This window comes from Cololabis saira, chromosome 7 (genome assembly GCF_033807715.1).
Source record: "Cololabis saira isolate AMF1-May2022 chromosome 7, fColSai1.1, whole genome shotgun sequence".
In the NCBI taxonomy this organism is placed as follows: domain Eukaryota; kingdom Metazoa; phylum Chordata; class Actinopteri; order Beloniformes; family Belonidae; genus Cololabis; species Cololabis saira.
In genome coordinates, this window is record NC_084593.1 from 21,226,930 (window position 1) to 21,246,088 (window position 19,159).

General features: G+C 39.8%; 2 protein-coding genes across 2 annotated transcripts; both read right to left on the reverse strand.

Moving 5' to 3' along the window:
• Position 1: 1 nt before the first annotated feature.
• Positions 2 to 6,423, reverse strand: prelid1a (PRELI domain containing 1a). The gene is made up of 6 exons (XM_061725037.1): positions 6,294 to 6,423; positions 5,621 to 5,740; positions 3,115 to 3,340; positions 2,901 to 3,014; positions 2,485 to 2,563; positions 2 to 987 (listed from the first exon to the last, which is right to left on the reverse strand). Exons 2-6 carry the CDS (start codon positions 5,710 to 5,712, stop codon positions 866 to 868), a joined length of 633 nt encoding a protein of 210 aa, XP_061581021.1. The 5' UTR covers positions 5,713 to 5,740; positions 6,294 to 6,423; the 3' UTR covers positions 2 to 865.
• Positions 6,424 to 8,789: 2,366 nt separating this feature from the next.
• npy7r (neuropeptide Y receptor Y7) lies at positions 8,790 to 12,861 on the reverse strand. The gene is made up of 2 exons (XM_061725038.1): positions 12,706 to 12,861; positions 8,790 to 10,404 (listed from the first exon to the last, which is right to left on the reverse strand). Exon 2 carries the CDS (start codon positions 10,363 to 10,365, stop codon positions 9,250 to 9,252), a length of 1,116 nt encoding a protein of 371 aa, XP_061581022.1. The 5' UTR covers positions 10,366 to 10,404; positions 12,706 to 12,861; the 3' UTR covers positions 8,790 to 9,249.
• Positions 12,862 to 19,159: the final 6,298 nt, after the last annotated feature.

Below are 19,159 nucleotides of genomic sequence, written 5' to 3' on the forward strand. Positions count from 1 at the left end.
TCAAATATTTTATTTAGAGGGATTTGCAGCAAACCAACAAAACGAGCATAGAAGCTTTGAAAGCTTGACCCCCCTCATCCCCTGCTAATCAATCACAACTGGTGTAAACGTCATACATACAGGATGTTACAACATTATGATTACAAAATGTCCATTTATTGATAAGCTGTACTTCCAGTCACAAAACAAGCTCTAGGGTGAACATACATAGCAATTTGGCTGAAGATGCTATTATGCAAAGCTCTCACCACAGCAGAGGAGCTACGCAGTATTTCCTATCAAGCAAAGATTGCCGACAACTTGGAGGTTGAGCTGATACACTTTAGCTTGAGGCAATAAGATAATCAGTCTTGGTGAGGTGATTAAGGTATGATCGGATGACATGAACAAAAAACACGAATGAATGCAACAACTGAATTATAAATTATTAAACATATTTTGGAGCAATGCTGCTAAAAGACCACAAAGAAAAGGGAGCCGTTACAAATTAATGAAACATACAGGGACACGGTTTAAGTAAAGGTTTAAGGAACACTTCCAGCGTTGGTCGTCGTCCTTTATTTCAGCCACATTCAGCCAATCTTCCAATATTCGTCTCCGTGGTTAATACTGAGGTGTTGTTGCGTCAGAGGTATAATAAACTCAAGAGAAATATAATCAGGGAGGCTGGGACAGGCTCTTGAACCCAGCTCAGGCCTTTAAATGGTCCACCCACCATTTCATTCGAATGCATCCTCACAGAGGTGTTTCACCATGACTGGGATTAGCGTTGGTATTAACCCAGTGCTGACTGAACATTGAGAGTTGGTGAATGTAAATCTGTCCCAGTATCAGTGGCTGCGGAACCAATGAATCAACTAGCTCATCAGACGTATTGTTTCTTCTGAGCATGCGAGGCGAGGTCCTTGGCTTTCTCTTTAGCTGCCAGCGCCGTCTCCCTCGCCCGCTCTGTAGCCGTTTCTGCTAAGGTTCTTGATGGCGTTTCACCTGCAACATCAAAACATTCATAATGACTTTCATGCATGCTTTTATGCAGTAAAGGACAATTAGTACTTCACAGATGTGGTCTGGGGGAAAAAAATGCAGTTAATAGCATCTGCTGTGAATTTGGTTCACTGGTATCCAAGCAACAGTCATGGGAGGGGGAAAAAAATGATCATGAATATTGCTTTTAGCAGCAGTGAAGCATTTAACAGAGGATACATGAAGAGGTGGATACACACATCACACCACACAAATATATATTCATTCAGGCTTTGAATTGCCTGGATTTGATGCAAGCTAAGAATTTACATCAATAGCATCCTTTTAAAAATGAAAACAATCTAATCTATTAATAGACACGTGGGCAAAATTCAACCAGGGGGTGGATGCAACTCCTGGACTGTCTCAATCCCGCCCACCTTAAAATGATACTACGCAAACGTTTATAAAACAAGAATTTCAGTAGAGTCTTCTCTCATTATAAAGGCAGGATCCCCCAATCTGACCTTATCAGCGTTGATGCCGATATCTGGTATGTCGGTACGCAATCTTAACTAACCAGATTTATACCTCGTCATTTGGAAAAGACTAAATGCATCACACTTCAATATTTCTTTAATAAATTAATAAAATTGTGCAAATAGAAATGCAATAAACTGTTATTTGCCACCCCCCCCCCCCCCAAAAAAAAACAACCAACTATTCTGCACCCCTGGCAGCAATAAATAATTGTGTTCTAAAGTTAAATAAAATATAATGCGGCAGGCACTGAAACATCTGCGTGTACAACATACGTGAGCATCAAATTTAAAGAGAATAAATCAGTTTAATTTGAACAGCACTAATAGGTAGCATTAGGTCATAATTGCAGCCTTCACCTAAACGGTGAATTAGTGGCAAAATTGCTGATTTTATTTTAATTTAAATAGTCTGATATGTAGTCCTTTTTTTAACAGCTCTCACTGCTTTTAACTTAAATACTTGAACTATTTCAAATATGAGCCGGTATGACTGAACTTGAAACTCTGGGTGGAAGGAAAAACCCGACAGCCTCTCCGATCTTTTTCTGTCAGTCTTCATTTGCCTTAACCTCCCCCTTTTTTGTTTTGTTTGTTAAATTTAGTTAACTTGCTAGTTTTTAAATTAAAGTGTGAAAGTGTAATGCAATAAAGAAGAAAAACTAATGTCTAACAAAAATGCTCAGGTTTTCCTTAACTACCTTCATGGATTTTTTTTAGCATCTTGTATCCGATATCTTCAAATACGACTTTTCTCGTGAGCGCCAGACCTTCACGCTCTTCATCGTTGCTTTTCACAGCAGATACTTTCACTTGTTGCAGCAGGAAACATTACGACTAGGATCAACTCTCCCCTCAACGATCAGAGCAACTTTGTGCACTCCCGGAGTGTCGTCTCGAAACCGTTTTAACTACGACACACGTACAATTAATTTTCAACAAAAGAAGGAAACATGGACTGATTTATTCAGTGGTAATTTACCTTGCATTTTGGCAAGCACGTACTCAAAGCCTTTCATAGTCTTTGTGACGCTGGTCTTGAATCGCGCCAGACCAAATTCCTGGAAGGTGAATAAACAAAGTCAGCCAACACAGAGGACTTGTGTAGTAAATAACACACACACACACACACACACGGCTCCCATCATCACATACGCACGGCCTGTCAGAGCCCCACAACAATAAACAACAACTGCTCTGATCCTGGGTCATAAATCATTCAGGAATTCAAGTCCAACTTGGCAGACAGCTAAACCGTTCAGCTGTGCCTTCTTAACACTTTGTTGCTAATTTTAGTGAGCGATAGCCGAGTCTCCCTTTCAGACACGCCTTTCACTCTTCTCCTCTCTTCTGGCCGTTGAGCGGTGCGGCGCTCCAGCTCCACTTTATTCTACTGACCTGAATAGCTCTAGAGAGCCCGTAGACACTGGTGGAGATCCAGGCTTCTCTTGTAATCTCCGTCCAGCTGCCATTCTCGGGGTTGATTCGATACTTGCACCGCTCCTCCACAGACTGAGACAGAGGGTAAAAAACAAACAAAAACACACACAAAAATGAGGTCATGTGTTCTGTTGTTTTACAGCATGCAGCATGAGGAAAACAGGACTGTTACCATCAGACGAGCGTGGCTGATGTTCCACGTCATCGTGGTCATGGTCCGTTGCTGAGGGTCGATGATGGAGTCCTCGATGATGTAGGCCGAGCTGGCCATGTGCTTGGGAAGATATCGTTCCATCCAGCGAGGCGAGCGGCTAGTTTTGGTCAACAGACGTCTGGAAATCAGACAGTTGGTTGGGGTGACTTCTCGGAAGATGATATCCTCCGTCAAGACGTGGTTACTGTGGGATGAAAAAGGAAGGGATCAGAGGCTGAAGACGATAGGAAAACTTCAGTGCGGGTTGAAACCAATTCATTATTCCTTTAATGGACATTTTATTCTTTTAATTAAACTAAACTGTTACTCCTGAAAAAGACTGCTTTCGTCAAATAGTTCAAAACCAAAAAAAAAGGTTAAATCTATAAAAATTACTTGTAAAAGGATGCAACAAATATGAGGAATTGAACAAACAAGAATAAACAGGCAAAAAGTAGTTAATTTCCCAGCTGATCATCTTGAATTACTAAATAAGGGCTGGGTCAGCAAACGGTTAAAAAAAAAAAAAAGTTACGTTAATTTATTCAGGCATCGCCCCATCAATGGTTTCTTTTGCCTCGTCTCTAACATGTGACCATCGCTGGTGGATATGTGACGGTGTAAACAATGTGCAGACAGAGCAGGAAGCACTGCTAACTACTCGAGCCCGTTTTCACTTGTGTGTCCAACTTGGGCGAGCAGGGGAGGCTGTGGTAGATGCCTTCACGGTGGTGTGATGTGGACAGAGATCTTTTCAGACACAGCGCTCAAACGCAGTGTGGATGCAACTGGTTTTTGTTCCGAGATGTCTTGAGATGCCAGTGTGGATAAACCCCAGTGTGACAGGAGGGGTTAAAAACCCAAGCCAAGATATGTTGTTTACTTCTCTATATGTCAATTTCACAGCTTGAAATTGACACATGAATTTGTCAGCTTCCAAAAAAATCTAATCAAATCTTGAAAATGAGAGAATGCTCCCTCATCTCTTTAGTCCAAGTGTCTGGAAACAGAGAACATTTGTTGTAAATTCTTGCTCCTATATACATTTGTGTACAATGTAGGCCCACAGGCTGAGTTCTTATACATAGACCTGTTTCCATTAGCACACTGACTCACTGTTCCACAGTATGTGCACATTTATATGGCATCAGCTGGTTCGGTGAAAGTTCATTGCTACAACGAAAACCCCAGAGACCAACTGCTTATACTTGACGTTGGGAAAGAAACAATAGAACATATTAGCTGTTACTTTCTAAAGCATTCTTGGAGCTCAGCAAAGGATTAAGCTTATTTTAAACGAGAAGAAGAAAGATTAATAACCGTCCAGTCCACCTGTGTTTACGTCCCTTTCACAATGCTGCATTTTCAAGAACATCCGACCCACAATAGCGGAAAAAATGTGATCCGTCACCGTAGATGGCAGATATAAGTGCACATATTTTTATTCCCACCTTTTTTGTTTTTGGACACGTTTCATTGGATCATTTCCACACAGGAAGGAAAAAATAAATAAAAAATGCTGGGTCAATTGAACTTGAACAGTTTCAATATGGTCAATGTTCCAACCGTTGAGTTTCACCATAACTTTAATCTTTAGTCTTTCATTGCTCATCTTTTGTTTGTTTTTTCAAATTGTTCTAACAATTTACTGATCTTAATTCAAAATGAGCATATAGCTCAAAAGGATAACAGTAAATATTCAATCAATATAGTTTCAATTCAAAAATCACATTTGAAATGATTTCATAAGAATTTCTTTTTTCCTTTGGGAAAGGAGGTTCTAGTAACGTAAAAAAAAAAAAGTAGTTGAGGGAGTCCAGTGCTTCATCATCCGTAGCATTATACTGAATGTGTTAACACATGACCCAAGTTACTTGTCTTATAATATTGACAGAGGGAAGTAAGTCTGGAGTCTGGACCGGGTGGAGAGGAGGATGGTGGCTAAGCTGTCCTCCATCATGGACAATGTCTCCCACCCCCTTCATGAGACTGTCAGAGCCCTGGAGAGCTCCATCAGTGACCGGCTTCGTCACCCGCGATGCACCACCGAGAGGCATCGCAGGTCCTTCCTCCCCGCTGCCATCAGACTGTACAACAAGGCCTGCTCTCAGTAGCAAATGCCAAAAATAACATGTGCAATAATCATATGTGCAATATCCATGCAATATATGTCTACCTCACACTCTTTTTACCTGCTTTTTGCACTGTTTCTCTTCCTTTGCACTATTTTTTATCTCCACTGCATTGTGTATATACTGTCCATATTTTTTAATTATATATATCTTTTACTTTTTTAAATTTTACCTCCTTCCCCGCATGCGTGTGTGTTTGTGTATGCATGTTAAGTGTACTGCTGCTAACACAGGAGTTTCCCCATTGAGGGAATAATAAAGGATTATCTTATCTTATCATATATATATATATATATATATATATATATATACACATACATACACACACACACACTTACAACCATCTCTCTCACCTGTAAGGGTTTGGATATTTCTGCCAAAAAGCAATGCACACTTGGTCCCAGGTGCTTTTTAGCAAACCTGCACAGCAAAAGTACTTCACCATTGTTCCCTTGGTTTATTGTGGCAGAAGCCTGTGGAGATACAGAACAAAGAAAACGTGTTGGCCTGTCAAACATTCCAGCCAGGTATGAAGAGATGGAGCAGGGGCCTCAGGACAGAATACACTGGACTCACTCACGCTTTGGACGTCGTACACGTTGAAAACGTGTATATTTTGTGCCCTTAAGGTGTCAATATATCATAACAACTCAATAAAAGCGAATACAACTGGACAAACTATAAGACTTTGCGGTGTTAGTGTACATATTCATCTCATGGATATTTGCAGCTCTATTAAAACAAGGAGTGCATGGCAGCTTATTAATTTACAAATGCTACTGGTTTTATGCGACTATCGTTACACTAAAAACGGATTCTAACATTCTTATCCTTGGGGGATTATTAAAATTGTATCCTATCCTAAAAATAAGCGCTAAAATCTGATAAATCCTCTTCTGTCACACTTGTCACGTACACTCTCCTGAGCTTCCTGGTTAGCATTAACTAGCCTAAAGCGCCGCAGAAACTCTTTCACCCAAACAGTAAATCAATATTTGAGATGAGTTTAAAAGCAAAGGCAGCTACCTGTACGGCGTCACTATTTAAAGGATCAGCATTAACAATTCAACAATCCTGAAGGTGCGAAACTCATCGTGAAGCCACCAGCTTGTCACACGTGACGGCTGCTGCTGCTGCGGAGCGGAGAAGGTCAAACTGACGTCATATCCGGGAGACGTGCAGCTGTCGATGCCCGTTTGGACCGCTAGAGGGCAGCAGGGGACCTTCCAAAATGCCACAGTGTTTCTGGGGTTTAATCTAAACTGGATTATACATATACTGAACCAGCCAATGAGGGGCACCAAATCAAATGACTATATTCTATATATTTGCTGGAAGAGGAGCAAACAGGTACAGCAATAACCAATGATATAATAAAAATACATGAAAATAATAATAATAATAATAATAATAATAATAATAATAATAATAATAATAATAATAATAATAATAATAATAATGATAAAATAAAAATAATTGCGTTTGAGTGAGTGCCTTAGTAGGCCTGTTTGATTGTTTAGTCATAGTTTTGTTTTTGATTGATTTATTTTTATTTTTGTACGTGCAAAAAACAACACTTCAAGAGAAGTTTAAGAAAACAAAACAACAAAACAAAGAATTTCATCGTTTAGCACTTGATATCTTAATTTACATGTTCAAAAAAGGAGTAGGAAGAAGTGTAAACCTATTTAATCGTACCCTCATTCACTAATCATTTAACCCGTATTTATAAATACTCATACACTGTACTCACACTGCTAAATAACATTATTATTATTATTATTTTTATTATTATTATTATTATTATTATTATTATTATTATTATTATTATTATTATTATTATTATTATTATTATTATTATTATTATTATTATTATTATACGTAATTATACTCACACACATACCTATACATACATACACATAGTATATATATATATATGTATATATATATATATATATATATATATATATATATATATATATATATATATATATATATATATATATATATATATATATATATATATATATATATATATAGTATACAGTATATATACATACATATATGCTTTATGCTGTAATAGTTTTGCATGTAGTCCTCAGACAGGCCATATATGATGGAAATGATGATAGTTAACATGTGGTGTAACACTGGCATGTGAGTTGCATCCTGATTGGAGCATCAGTGTAGTATGGCGTTTGTAGACTCATGACTATCTGTGCTGTTTCTCTTAGTTGGTTGCTTGTCTTACATGTATTTGTAGTATTAGTGTTGAGCATGTAGTTCAGCAATACGTTCATGTAAATCTATGGTCTTTATAAGTAAATTTCCCTTTTTTTACCATAAAAAAGGGGATTTATAGTGTGGTCACCCTGGGGCACCACTCTGAATTAATCCAGGTCTGGGTTTAATCCTCACTTTTAAAATGCTAAAACTTGATGTGTGATCTGAAAACGCGCTACCAAAAGAACAACAGGTTATCTAAATTTCCGTCATTAAAACTAACAGTATTCTTGTAAATTGTGACACCGTCCTGCAGGGCAATATTTGAGCAAAGAAAATCATCGCCCTCTCCAGTGCTTAATGTGTGTGTAATGCCATGGGTTTAATATTAATTAGCAATGCTGGTAGTTCTGATAAAGGGGTTAAAACATTCATATTCATTTACAGTACATGCAGGAACAAAGGGTTAAACTGGGAAGACAGTAATGTGGGTGTTTAGAACCAGCAACACACACGCAAAAGGTATTTTCTTCTCTATATACTGAATCACATTGCGTAGGCCATCCTTGACTGCTGACAAATCAAGTGCTTTATTAGATTTCCTTGACCCCTTTTTTTTTCAAAATGAAGGATATAGAGTATATATGTCAACGTTTAAATAGACATTTCAGTTGTAAGATTCAGAAATGTTAAATGGATTGAATTTATATAACACCTTTTTAGTCTTGCAAACAATTCAAAGCACTTTTACATAACACGCCAAAGTCACCCATTCACACAAAGATTCACACATTGTTTTCTTAGAACATACAGTTTTTCATTTTTTAGTCCATGCAGTTAATTTTTTTTCCTTCTTCTATTATACACACATACTGATCAATGCACAAGAAGCTCAGTGTCGTGCAGTCTTTATGTTGTTTCTACATATACAAAACCAAAGTTTATTTTGACACAGAGGTACAAATTGTAATGGCTCTGACAGGACAAATGAGGTGTGTGGGTTGTGCATATGGTCAAGGCTCAGAGCCCAACATGGTCTGCTAACGTCCCCGCGTTCATCAAAGACCATCAACAAAGGACACTTACAGTAAGTGTCAGCATCATTCATTTCAGATTCGCAGGGTTGTTTTACATTTGCTTAAATCAGCTTCTGTAATGAAGATGTCACCAGTGTGTTGCTCTCCCTTCACACAGGTCACTGGGTTTCAATGCCAATCCTTTGGAAGTGGGATCCCCCTGGTCCAACTGATCAGAAACAGCTGGTTGCCAGGTGGAGAGAATGAACTTCCTGTTTGGACAAAGAGGGGGGGGGGGGGGTTACAGTTCCCTTGGATTTCTTGGATAAAGACCGTATCTTTTGCTGTTGGATCTCTGTAATTAATCAAAGTGCAAATTTTGGATTAATGAAGCCACTATAATCACTCTTCCATTAGTAAGTATATTAAATTTGACATTATTTACGAATGAGAGTTTGCATTCACTGGAGGACAAAGAATACATCGATCCAAGGTAAATGACACCCAAATAAACAGCTTTAACACATATTTGAATAGGTTTGACATATGTAATTCACTAGTACCATTCACAAAGGAACAATGAGCTTCACATAAAGCAATTTCCATGCAAAGCTTTGGGTCTTTTTCAGTGAGATGGCTACTGAGACCCATTCAAGTCTGAAGGATGTGGGAACACGCACTCCTCAGAGTAGAGATGTGCCTACTGAGCTCATACTCTACAGGTGCTAGAGCTTGCGTACGTTTCACACGGCGGTAGGAGGGTGTCCTCCGTTACGACCGTTCAGAGTCGGCCCTCGTATGGAGCGTGTCCTGAATGAGCCCTCCGGGTGAAAGGTATCTGGCTTGTCCTCACAACGGAAGACCATGAGGAAGCCATTCCTGTAGTTTTTATTCATCCACCCGTACAAGAAAGGATTGGCAAAAGTGGAGCACATGGCGACGACATGGAACACTGTGTATATGAGTTTATACTCCTTTAACCGCAGCACTAGGTCCAGATCGCTGGCCACCTGGAACACGTGGAAAGGCAGCCAGCAGGTGGCAAACACCACCACCACCAGGGCCAGCATCTTTGTGGTCTTTTTGCGTCGGTTGACGCTGTCGCTGCGGCTGGATGGGCTGATGTGATTCTTCAGTTTGACCCAGATGCATATGTAAGCGTAGCTGATCATAGCTAAAGGAATGATATACTGCAGGAGAAGCATTGAGAAGCTGTAGATGACCCCGTCCCTGCTGGTCCCGTGGGGCCACTTCTCGGAGCAGACTGCGATGTGGAGGTTGATGGAGGGGATCTCCTCCTTGCGGTACTCTCTGAAGATGGCCAGGGGAGCCGCCAGGACGGCAGACGTAGTCCAGGTAAAGGCCATGATGAGGAAGCTGGAGCGCCATGTCAGGCGCCGGCCCAGGTGAAAGACGATACAGCGGTAACGCTCCAGAGCTATGACGGTGAGGGTCAGGATGGACACGTGCACGCTGAGGGCCTGAGCGAAGGGCACCATGTGGCACAGCAAAGCCCCGAACTTCCACTCATCTAGCAGCGTGTAAACCAGAGTGAAGGGCAGGCAGAGAGTGTTCACAAGTAGGTCTGCCAGGGCCAGGTTAGCTATGAAGAAGTTGGTCACCGTCCGCATGCTCCTGTAGCGAATGATCATGTAGATGACCAGGGAATTACCCAGCAGCCCCAGCAGAATGATGAGGGAATAAGCCGTGATCAAGGTGATCTGCACTGCGAGGTGCTTGGTGATGTCGGTGTGGAAACCGGGTGCGTGGAAACCCACGCTATCGTTGAGCAGAAGCGAGGGATCGGTTTCACCAGACTCCCCCCCTCCTGTGCTGTTGGTGGTGTCTGGCGGGCTCATTTTCTTGGCAGATGCTGATATCGCAGCAGCGGCCGTCGCCTGAGCAGAGAAAACACATCAAACAGAACAGTTGTCTGATGTGAGCTCGACTACAATATCACTTAAAGGGATGAAAAAAAAATTGACAAAGAGATTTGGGAAGAAACACTTGAGCTTGAGGTTTTTATTCATTTTTGCTCTCTTTTCCTTCCCATGTCAAACCCTCCAAACCTCAGATCTGAGTATTTTGTCATAAACGGCCGGTTACGCAGAGGGGTATCAACACAGTCTAGTCTAACCTCCCTTTCCTACCCCGTGGGGAGCACTGAGTGCAGCTAAGAGCACTTTACTGGGAGTTTTTTGTCCGTGGGTCAGTGGTTTAACCCACACTTTTACTGAACAACACCCTCCTCCCTTTTTCGTAACAATAATCTCCATCAGTCATATAGATGAACCTGAGATAATCCTGTCTTTATGAACACAAAGCGACAGCATGGGAAAGGTATTTAAAAGCATTTGTTTCCAGTGTCCTTTCCTCCCCACAAAAGAGCGTTGACTGAACCAAATTTTCCTACAAAATGTGCACTTTAATGAAAAAAAAGAATGCAATTACCCACCAGGAAAGCATACAGATTGCATTGTAAATGTCACACTGGCATTAAAGCCATTGTGTCCAAGATTAATGGAAACAAAATGAGTGAAATGAGCTAAATGAGAGGGCAAAGGAACTTTGTTATGGGTGCAGCCTAATTATTAGAATAATTATGAGTATGGGGATTTGAGGATTTGGATATGCTGGAAAGCTTAGAAAAAATTAAATACGAGTCTGTATGATTAGCTGATAGAAAATCAGCTCTCTTTGTATACATGTGCTGTAAAGGTCGGTTAAATGCGATTACTTAGAATGCTTGAGCTGTTTGCACAGGGAATACCTTTGTTCATGCTCCCCAGGTCGCTTGCCTGAAATGCTGAAAGAACAGCATGAGGAGTCCATCAGTTCAAAGCTAAGTCGTTAAAGCTCCAGACTGTTTGTATACACAGTCTGCAACTTGTAAAGCGCAAATCTATGTCTATTTTTATGCATTTCAGAAAGAGAAAGAGAAAAAATTGAACAGAAAACTGTTATTTTTGTTCGTTTGCAAGTGTAAAGACAACACCTGCTGCTGAGCAAGGTGCACATTATTGATAAAGAGCACCATCGCTGTTTGATCCTGACGTGGCACTTTTCTCTCCCTATTAAGAAGGAGATGCTCATCATTTTAACTGTGCGGCAAAAAACTTGGCAATATTATTTCAACAAATTATCCTGACACTAAATGATTAAAAAAAAAAAACAACAGAAAAGGGCCGAGACAAACCAGCACAATGTTCAGTGAGAGGTCATCTTTTTCGTGGCAGACGCACCGTTGCTCTGAGGATCCAGCTGACAAACTAGAAGGATTATTGTTCACTGAGCTTATTTCCATGAGCTTTGATTTCTGCAACAAAGTGAATGGCTTTTGAAGCGGAGTATCGTTTCTGCTGTATTGCATCCAAACTATTGACATTTAGCAGAAATCACATTGTGCCCTCTTGCAGCCGATTTTAAAAGATCACGATTTATTCACCAAGTGTGTGAACATGATTCCAGCAGTATAATTATTTGAAATTAAAACCACTGATTCAGGGGGGGCGTACAATAAATGTTTCAAAAGGACTTGCAGGATCTTAACATGTACACCCCACACAAACCTTCTTCAACACCAGCTCACAAAGCTGCACTTGAGCGCTGTAGCCAGAGACTTATCAGTCTGGCTGCAGGTGGCATTTATACTTTAAAGCACCAATGAGATGTCAAATGGACTCTTTTTTGGATCAGAAATGTCTTGTAGCATCATGTACTCTGGCACCATCATACACCTGCAGGAGCCAAGAGTCCACAGAGGCACTGGAGCTTCATTACTAAGCAACTATGTTACTGCCATCATATTTGATGAGGCAATTTATTACTAATCAGCGACACATTAATGCTCATATTTGTGACAATCTTTTCAACTTATTCAGCTGTGCAGCATGAAATGTTTCCACCTGAGCTCTCAGACATCATTAAAACGATTAAACAGGTGCAAAACCTTTGGCTCCAAGTCTCCTTCTGTATCTATTGGATACTTGACAGTCCCACTTTGAAAAGGTTAAGTTTCATTTTTATTTTTTTTTATTCTTATATCCGAATTACGCACGCGTAATAGTTGCAGTAACAGGTTATGCCGTTGCGTAAGAAAAGATGAATTCCTATGTTGCGCCCCAGGGATACGCTGTTGCTCAATTTAAATCAGCATCACATAATGAACTTAAAAGTCTACCGGATAATTTTGCACTTACCTTTTCTTCTTATATCTCCTTTGGGAAGCGAGTGTTCTCGAGAGAGTGGTGTGAAACAAGTGGGGGAAAAATATCTCAAAGCTCCTCCCAGCCCGTGGTGCGCATCTTGTGGCTCGTCTGTGAGTTACTGACTCCGTGGCTCCGGATTCACTGTGAAGGCTGATTTATGGTTCCGCGTTACACCAACGCAGAGTTTATGGCGTACGGTGCGCGTCGCCGCGTACCCTACGCCGTAGGCTCTGCGTTGGTGTAACGCGGAACCATAAATCAGGCTTGAGCGTCCACATCTGCACCGGACTGTCACCGGAGATGCGCGCTCGCCTGCGCGTCCTGCTTCACATGCTTAAAAGAGACATGATCTCATTTCAAATACGTGATCGGTCTCGATGAAGATATATAACTTTCATATAAGAAAACGACATTTAAAGTGTCAGCGCAGTTTAACGAGACTTAATACATTACAGCTTTATCATCACTTATATACAAGCGTCCCACTTTATCACGCGCATCTCTCCATTGGTTCCCTCTCGTCCATTTGCACAATATTGAATGAACTTTGGAACAATTCAGGGCTGTAAAACAAATCCTCATATTGTTTTATTTGATTGTCCCGATCATTGTCGGAGATGAACTCGTTTCTGCTCTCAGATGAGCATTAAACAGCTCTGACAATCTCAGGTTGTGTCGCAGGGAGATTACTATGACTCATATCCACGAAACTGGGGTTGGTTTAAAATGATTCCTCTGAAAAACAGTAAAGATAGGGAGAAGAAACAAATCAAAACTAATCTCTGCATGCTTCTGTCTATAAAATAGACGAAGTCTTTTGCTAAAAGCATGTTCACGTTGAGCTGAAGATATGCACCTGCAGGGGCGTTTTGTGGCCACAGAAAGAAAAGATATCATAGTTTGGTCAACAAATATTTAGCACTTAGATTATCTTGTTTGCTTTTGAAAAAGTAAAATTCATGGAACCTTTCAGCTATTTTTTGTCATGATTTTTGCAGACAGAAGTCCCTTTTGGCATTATTCAGTACAAAACAGTCCATATGAGAATATACCAGTTACCTTGAAATATTTGGGACATAGATTTTAAAATAATTAACTTAATGTAAGCATTGTCTGTGCTCAAATCTGTGCTGATGTGTCTGATGGTGTTTCTTGAGCAGATTTTAAAATGAGGCATAAAGAGGAGAGTCCAATAGGTCAGAAACCACCAACTACGAATGTGATTTGTGCAGTTTGTCTCCCTTCAAACTAATTGGTGCTGCTCCCTGCAGCTTCTTAGCGCTGTGTAAATGTTTGAGATCTTTGGATGTTTTTCTTTTGTCTCAAGATACCTTTATTGATCTGGGATGGCTGCCATATCGTAAACCTATTCTTTCAATAATGAGAGCCGCCCCCGGGTGCCCCCACATGCAGGGGGTCGCTCAGCAGTCAAGGCTGAGAGTTCTCTCAGGATCTGAGTGGAGCAGAAGATTTTGTTCTCTTCAGCGTCAGTTTGTATTAACATCTACACTGTAGTGGTTCCTACAAGTTTGTGAAACCTTGAGCTTTTCTGTATAAAACCAGATCATGTTCCCACAGGAGCATTAAAAGTGTTGTGATGAGTGGTCATAGACCCACACACAGCTGGATAAGGAACAACATTACTTTAATGAACTGTGCAAAACACAAAGTGCCTCAGGGCAGGTATTTAAATGAAAACAAAGTCTACAAAAACAGGGATTAAAAACACAAAAAGACACACACACACACACACACACAACATTGATAGGACATTAAGAGCCTTCTTCAAAGAAAATGCTCAGTCCCCAATGCTGTTATGGCCCAAGTCCAGCAGCCTGGACAAAATAAAGATCCATAAATGTATTGGGGAGATGCTTCCTCAATAATGAACTGCTAAGTGAAAGTTTCAGGCAACAGGATCCCAATCCCAATCAATAAGAGAGGATGCAGACTTTAGCAGTGTACATGGAACACTGTAACCAAGTATCTGAAATGGTTTTACAGGAACATTTGTGTTGTGTATCGGTTGCAAGTCCCGGAGTGAAGATGTTGGACATCCAAACTGATGATACTGGACATTTCAATGGGCAAAAAAACTCCAGGAAAAACCAACAGTGAAAGATGTAGTTTTCACAAGGGACAGCAAGATCAAGAAGTTCAAAAAAGTGTTGAAAGAGGTAGCAGTAGAAGGTACAGTAAGTAAACGCTAGACGTGTGACAAAGTTCATGACAAACACTGGCTATTGATCAGCTGAAATCTTGGATTCAGGAAAATGGGACACAGATTTTTTTTCTTTTTACAAAATTGCAATAATTAGTATCTTTATTTCCCAGATGAGTAAAGAGAAGTAAAGGGAAAGGTGATGTAACACAGTGAGAAACATGTTCTTCCCATGTTGGGTTTTTTTTCTGACTGGCATCAAATTCAGGACTTTTGAATAAATTGTAGATTTTTATGTGACTTACCGTTTATGAATTGAACCCTCTGCAGTGGTATAACTTAATGTTTGTAGTAACTGTTGATCAGTCCTGCACAACAGGACAGCTGAAGGGATTCATGACATTATTTTCTACAGAATACTTCAACTCGCATCTAATATTGATCCTTCTCCTCTTTTGGAAAAGTATTACATTTATGTCTCATTTGTGAAGCTGATTTCTCTTCATGAACACGACTGTTGAGCATCAGCGCACAGCTGCATGATTCTGCATTTGCTGTGCTGCATTTCACCTTTGATGTCACCGTGCCATTGATCTCTTTAAATAATCAGTATGCACATTTGTTGTTTGTGTTTGAGTTCTGAAAGGTGGGGGTGGAGGTCAGACAGAGAAGCTGAGAAATCCCATTAGTACCTCCTCCCTTCGCCTTCTGCTGCTTATGTTTCTCATAAACGTTGCACTTGAGACAGTGAAATGGAGATCACAGCCTTTAAATCTTTTGTGATTAAACCTATTGATTTAAAAGTATGGCCAGTCTGTGAAGTCTGTAAATTGGATGCTAGAGTAAACGCTTGTGTGGGAGGTTCAAATCATGCCTCCGAGTGAACTTGTCTTTCACTCGAAAACATTTGTACGTGTCCAGGGAGGCAAAACCGATCCGTCTTCTATCTCAATCCAAGTTGAACTTTTTTTTTTTTTTCTGTGACTGATAATCATTTTAATCGGGACATGGCTTGCAGGCAAACCTGTCGTATCAAGTCAGGGCACCAAGGTCGTCCCCTTCCTTGAGAGAGCGTTGGGATCCTAGAATCAGTAAATAAATAAATAATTTCATGTAATAGAAATGTTGTTTTCATTTGGGTTATCTGATGTTCATATTGAATTTCATTTGCTTCTTGGCTTGTGCAGCTGTGAAAGCATATCAGAGATCCGATCAATCAAGTCCCTCACAACACATTCAGAGGTGGTCTAAAACACTACTTGCCACATCCTTGAATGCAAAGTGAAGGATCATCTTCTCATTTTACTCCACTGCAAACATGCAGCACAGTTTCTTCACAGTTTGTGTCAATCACAGAAAACATCCTGCTCATTTTTATGATAATTTCTGCAGTCAGAGCAAAGCGGTAGTGAGGGCAGTACTAAATCTCCATATTTCTCATGCCAGTGCTGGGAGTCATCTTTTAACAAACCTCGGCCGTAATGTTTGAATATGAATTACTCATATTTCTGTTCATCAAAACAAGTGTTCTGCATTAACTCTGGAGAAGTAAATGATCTCAGCTTGAAGGGGAAGGGTGTTGTTGTATTACAAGGCTGATACAGTTGTATTGTTCATTAAAGGCAGTAAAATTGCTGTTTATTGTGAGCAGACTTTGTTTTTTTTAACCTTTTGCTCAGAGTGGTTAAGAAAGAGGACTGTGGAGAATTTCAAAGTTTCGGTTCATCTGTCTTCCCTGCTCTGACACTGAGGTCAGCAGCATCTCAAATTAACTATGCTATGCTCCTTTTTACTTCTCTTACATTGCATCTCTTATGTAACTGAGCTTATTAAAATGCCTGCAAAATAAGCCAAACCCTGAGTAATAAATACTCAGATGAATATGAAACGTATGTATTTTTAAATAATGATAGGGTTCAGGTCACTAGCGTCAGTGCATCTGGACATTATTATTGTTCTTCAGCTGCACGTTTCTGTGCATACAGAGTGAAAAACTGAGATCCAGTTACAAGTGGGGACACATTTTAATGGCAGGTGTAAGAACACTTGAGCTGCCCAGAGGACCCATGGTAACGTCAGGCCTGAATAGCCTCTAGGAGTCAGGGTATCTAAATGGATGAAAATGTGCCTCTTCTTAGGCAGTCATCTTTATGAATGTACAACTAAATTGCTGGGGTGACTATTTAAACGATGTCCTAAAAGGAGTAAAGGATTTTTCTATCTTTCCATTTCTACACTTCAGATCATCGAAGGGCCAAGTTTTCCTGCCGACTGCTTCTAGTCTGATTGTCTATGCACCACAACAAAAGTCATGATGAATGTCTGCAATCCAAATTGATTGTACAACTATTGATAGAAACTGCAGCACTCTTTAAAAGACAGGCACACTAAACCATTCTTTTCTTTTATTCATAAGCTCACATCAATATAAATGATCAATTTGATAGTCAATTCTGTGGTTTGATGGGGTGAAAATGAAGGAGTTGGACTTGTTTGAACACAGGAAAGCAAACTTCATTTGCTGAATGAAGAGAGAAGTAAGCCTATCTAATCACAGTCACAGCAACCACACAGTAAAGCATGGCTGCAAGAATATCATTTGTTTACTTCTACTTTTTCCATATTTATTTATTCAGCCAAATCCATAGAAAAAAATGGCCATATTAAAATTCTAGTGGAAATCTACAAGGAAATCTGGGCCTGAGCTCTACTAAATATTCCGATGGAAAACACGCGGACAAACAGTGGTTACAACGGGATGCCAAGAAACTTACCAACTTCAGAGAAAAGCCATGACTTAGTCGAGGCCTGTGTGTGTAAAGAGTCCGGATATCTCTGGCTCAGTTTCAATTTCTCTCTTTATCAGGTTACACTTTGTGGCAACTTTTTGAAAAAGCTATAGGCAGAAAATTTAATTATATTATGAATAATAAGGTATTTACTATCACTCACTCAAAACCATATCACTGTTGCATACAATTGTGCTGCCCTGGGAAAAAAAAAAGTCTCCAGTGTGTTGTATTTACTATTTAAAGCAAGCAAGTTACGTGCATATGCACATATATACCCTATCTATGTCCCTATCTAGATACCCTTTAGCCTAACTGTTCAACTCCTCACTGGGGGGAATGAGGGCCAAGAAGAACAGAGGGATTGTGGGGGGTCAGTCAGTGTACAATAACTGTGCAATAACCTGTGCAATAACTTCTATTCATATAATTATTTTTATGGCACTGCACTTTTTATTTTTATTTTTACCTTTTATTTCTATTTTTATCTTTATTTTTTATTTTGTATCTTTTTTATCTTTATATGAGTGTTTGGCTTTTGGGGTGTTTGATTTGTAATTGACAGTGCTGTGTGTGAGAGATGGAGATGTCAATTTCCCTGAGGGAACCTCCCAAGGGATTAATAAAGTCATCTAAATGTGAATCTCTCAAGTAAAGACAAAAACAAATGCTCATTAGATAGTTTGCTGCTTTCTATCACTTATTTATGTTGCTTTTATTAACTGCCTCCGCTCAAATTTAGATAGATCTTTATTGTCATTATCACTATGTACAACGAAATTAAAAGTGCTCTCCAGTCCAAATTTAGGCTCTTATTAGCTCGTAAGAGTTCTTATCGTAACAACAGAAAGGGCACAGCGTTGTTTTTTGTTTTTTCAGTGTACAATAACTGTGCAATAACCAGGACAGTGCAATAACTTCTATCCATATCATTCTTTTTATGGCACTGCACTTTTTATTTTATTTATTTTTACCTTTTATTTCTATTTTTATCTTTATTTTTAATTTTGTATCGTTTTATCTTTATATGGGTGTTTGCTTTTGGGGTATTTGATTTGTAAATGACAGTGTTGTGTGTGTGTGAGAGATGGAGATGTCAATTTCCCCGAAGGAACCTCCCAAAGGGATTAATAGTCATCTGAATCTGAATCTGAATCTATCAAGTAAAGACAAAACAAATGCTCATTAGATAGTTTGCTGCTTTCTATCACTTATTTATGTTGCTTTTATTAACTGCCTCCGCTCAAATTTAGATATATCTTTATACAAAACGAAATTAAAAGTGCTCTCCAGTCCAAATTTAGGCTCTTATTAGCTCGTAAGAGTTCTTATCGTAATAACAGAAAGTGCGCAGCGTTGGTTTTTGTCTTATCTTTCTTTGCTTTGTTAATGTTTTTGAGAACAGCTGCTGTGAGCAGCTGTGGCGCTCAGAGCGCATGCGCAGAAGTCGCAGAAAGAGTTAAGAGTTGGGTTAAAGCCGGAATTGGCACGCGCA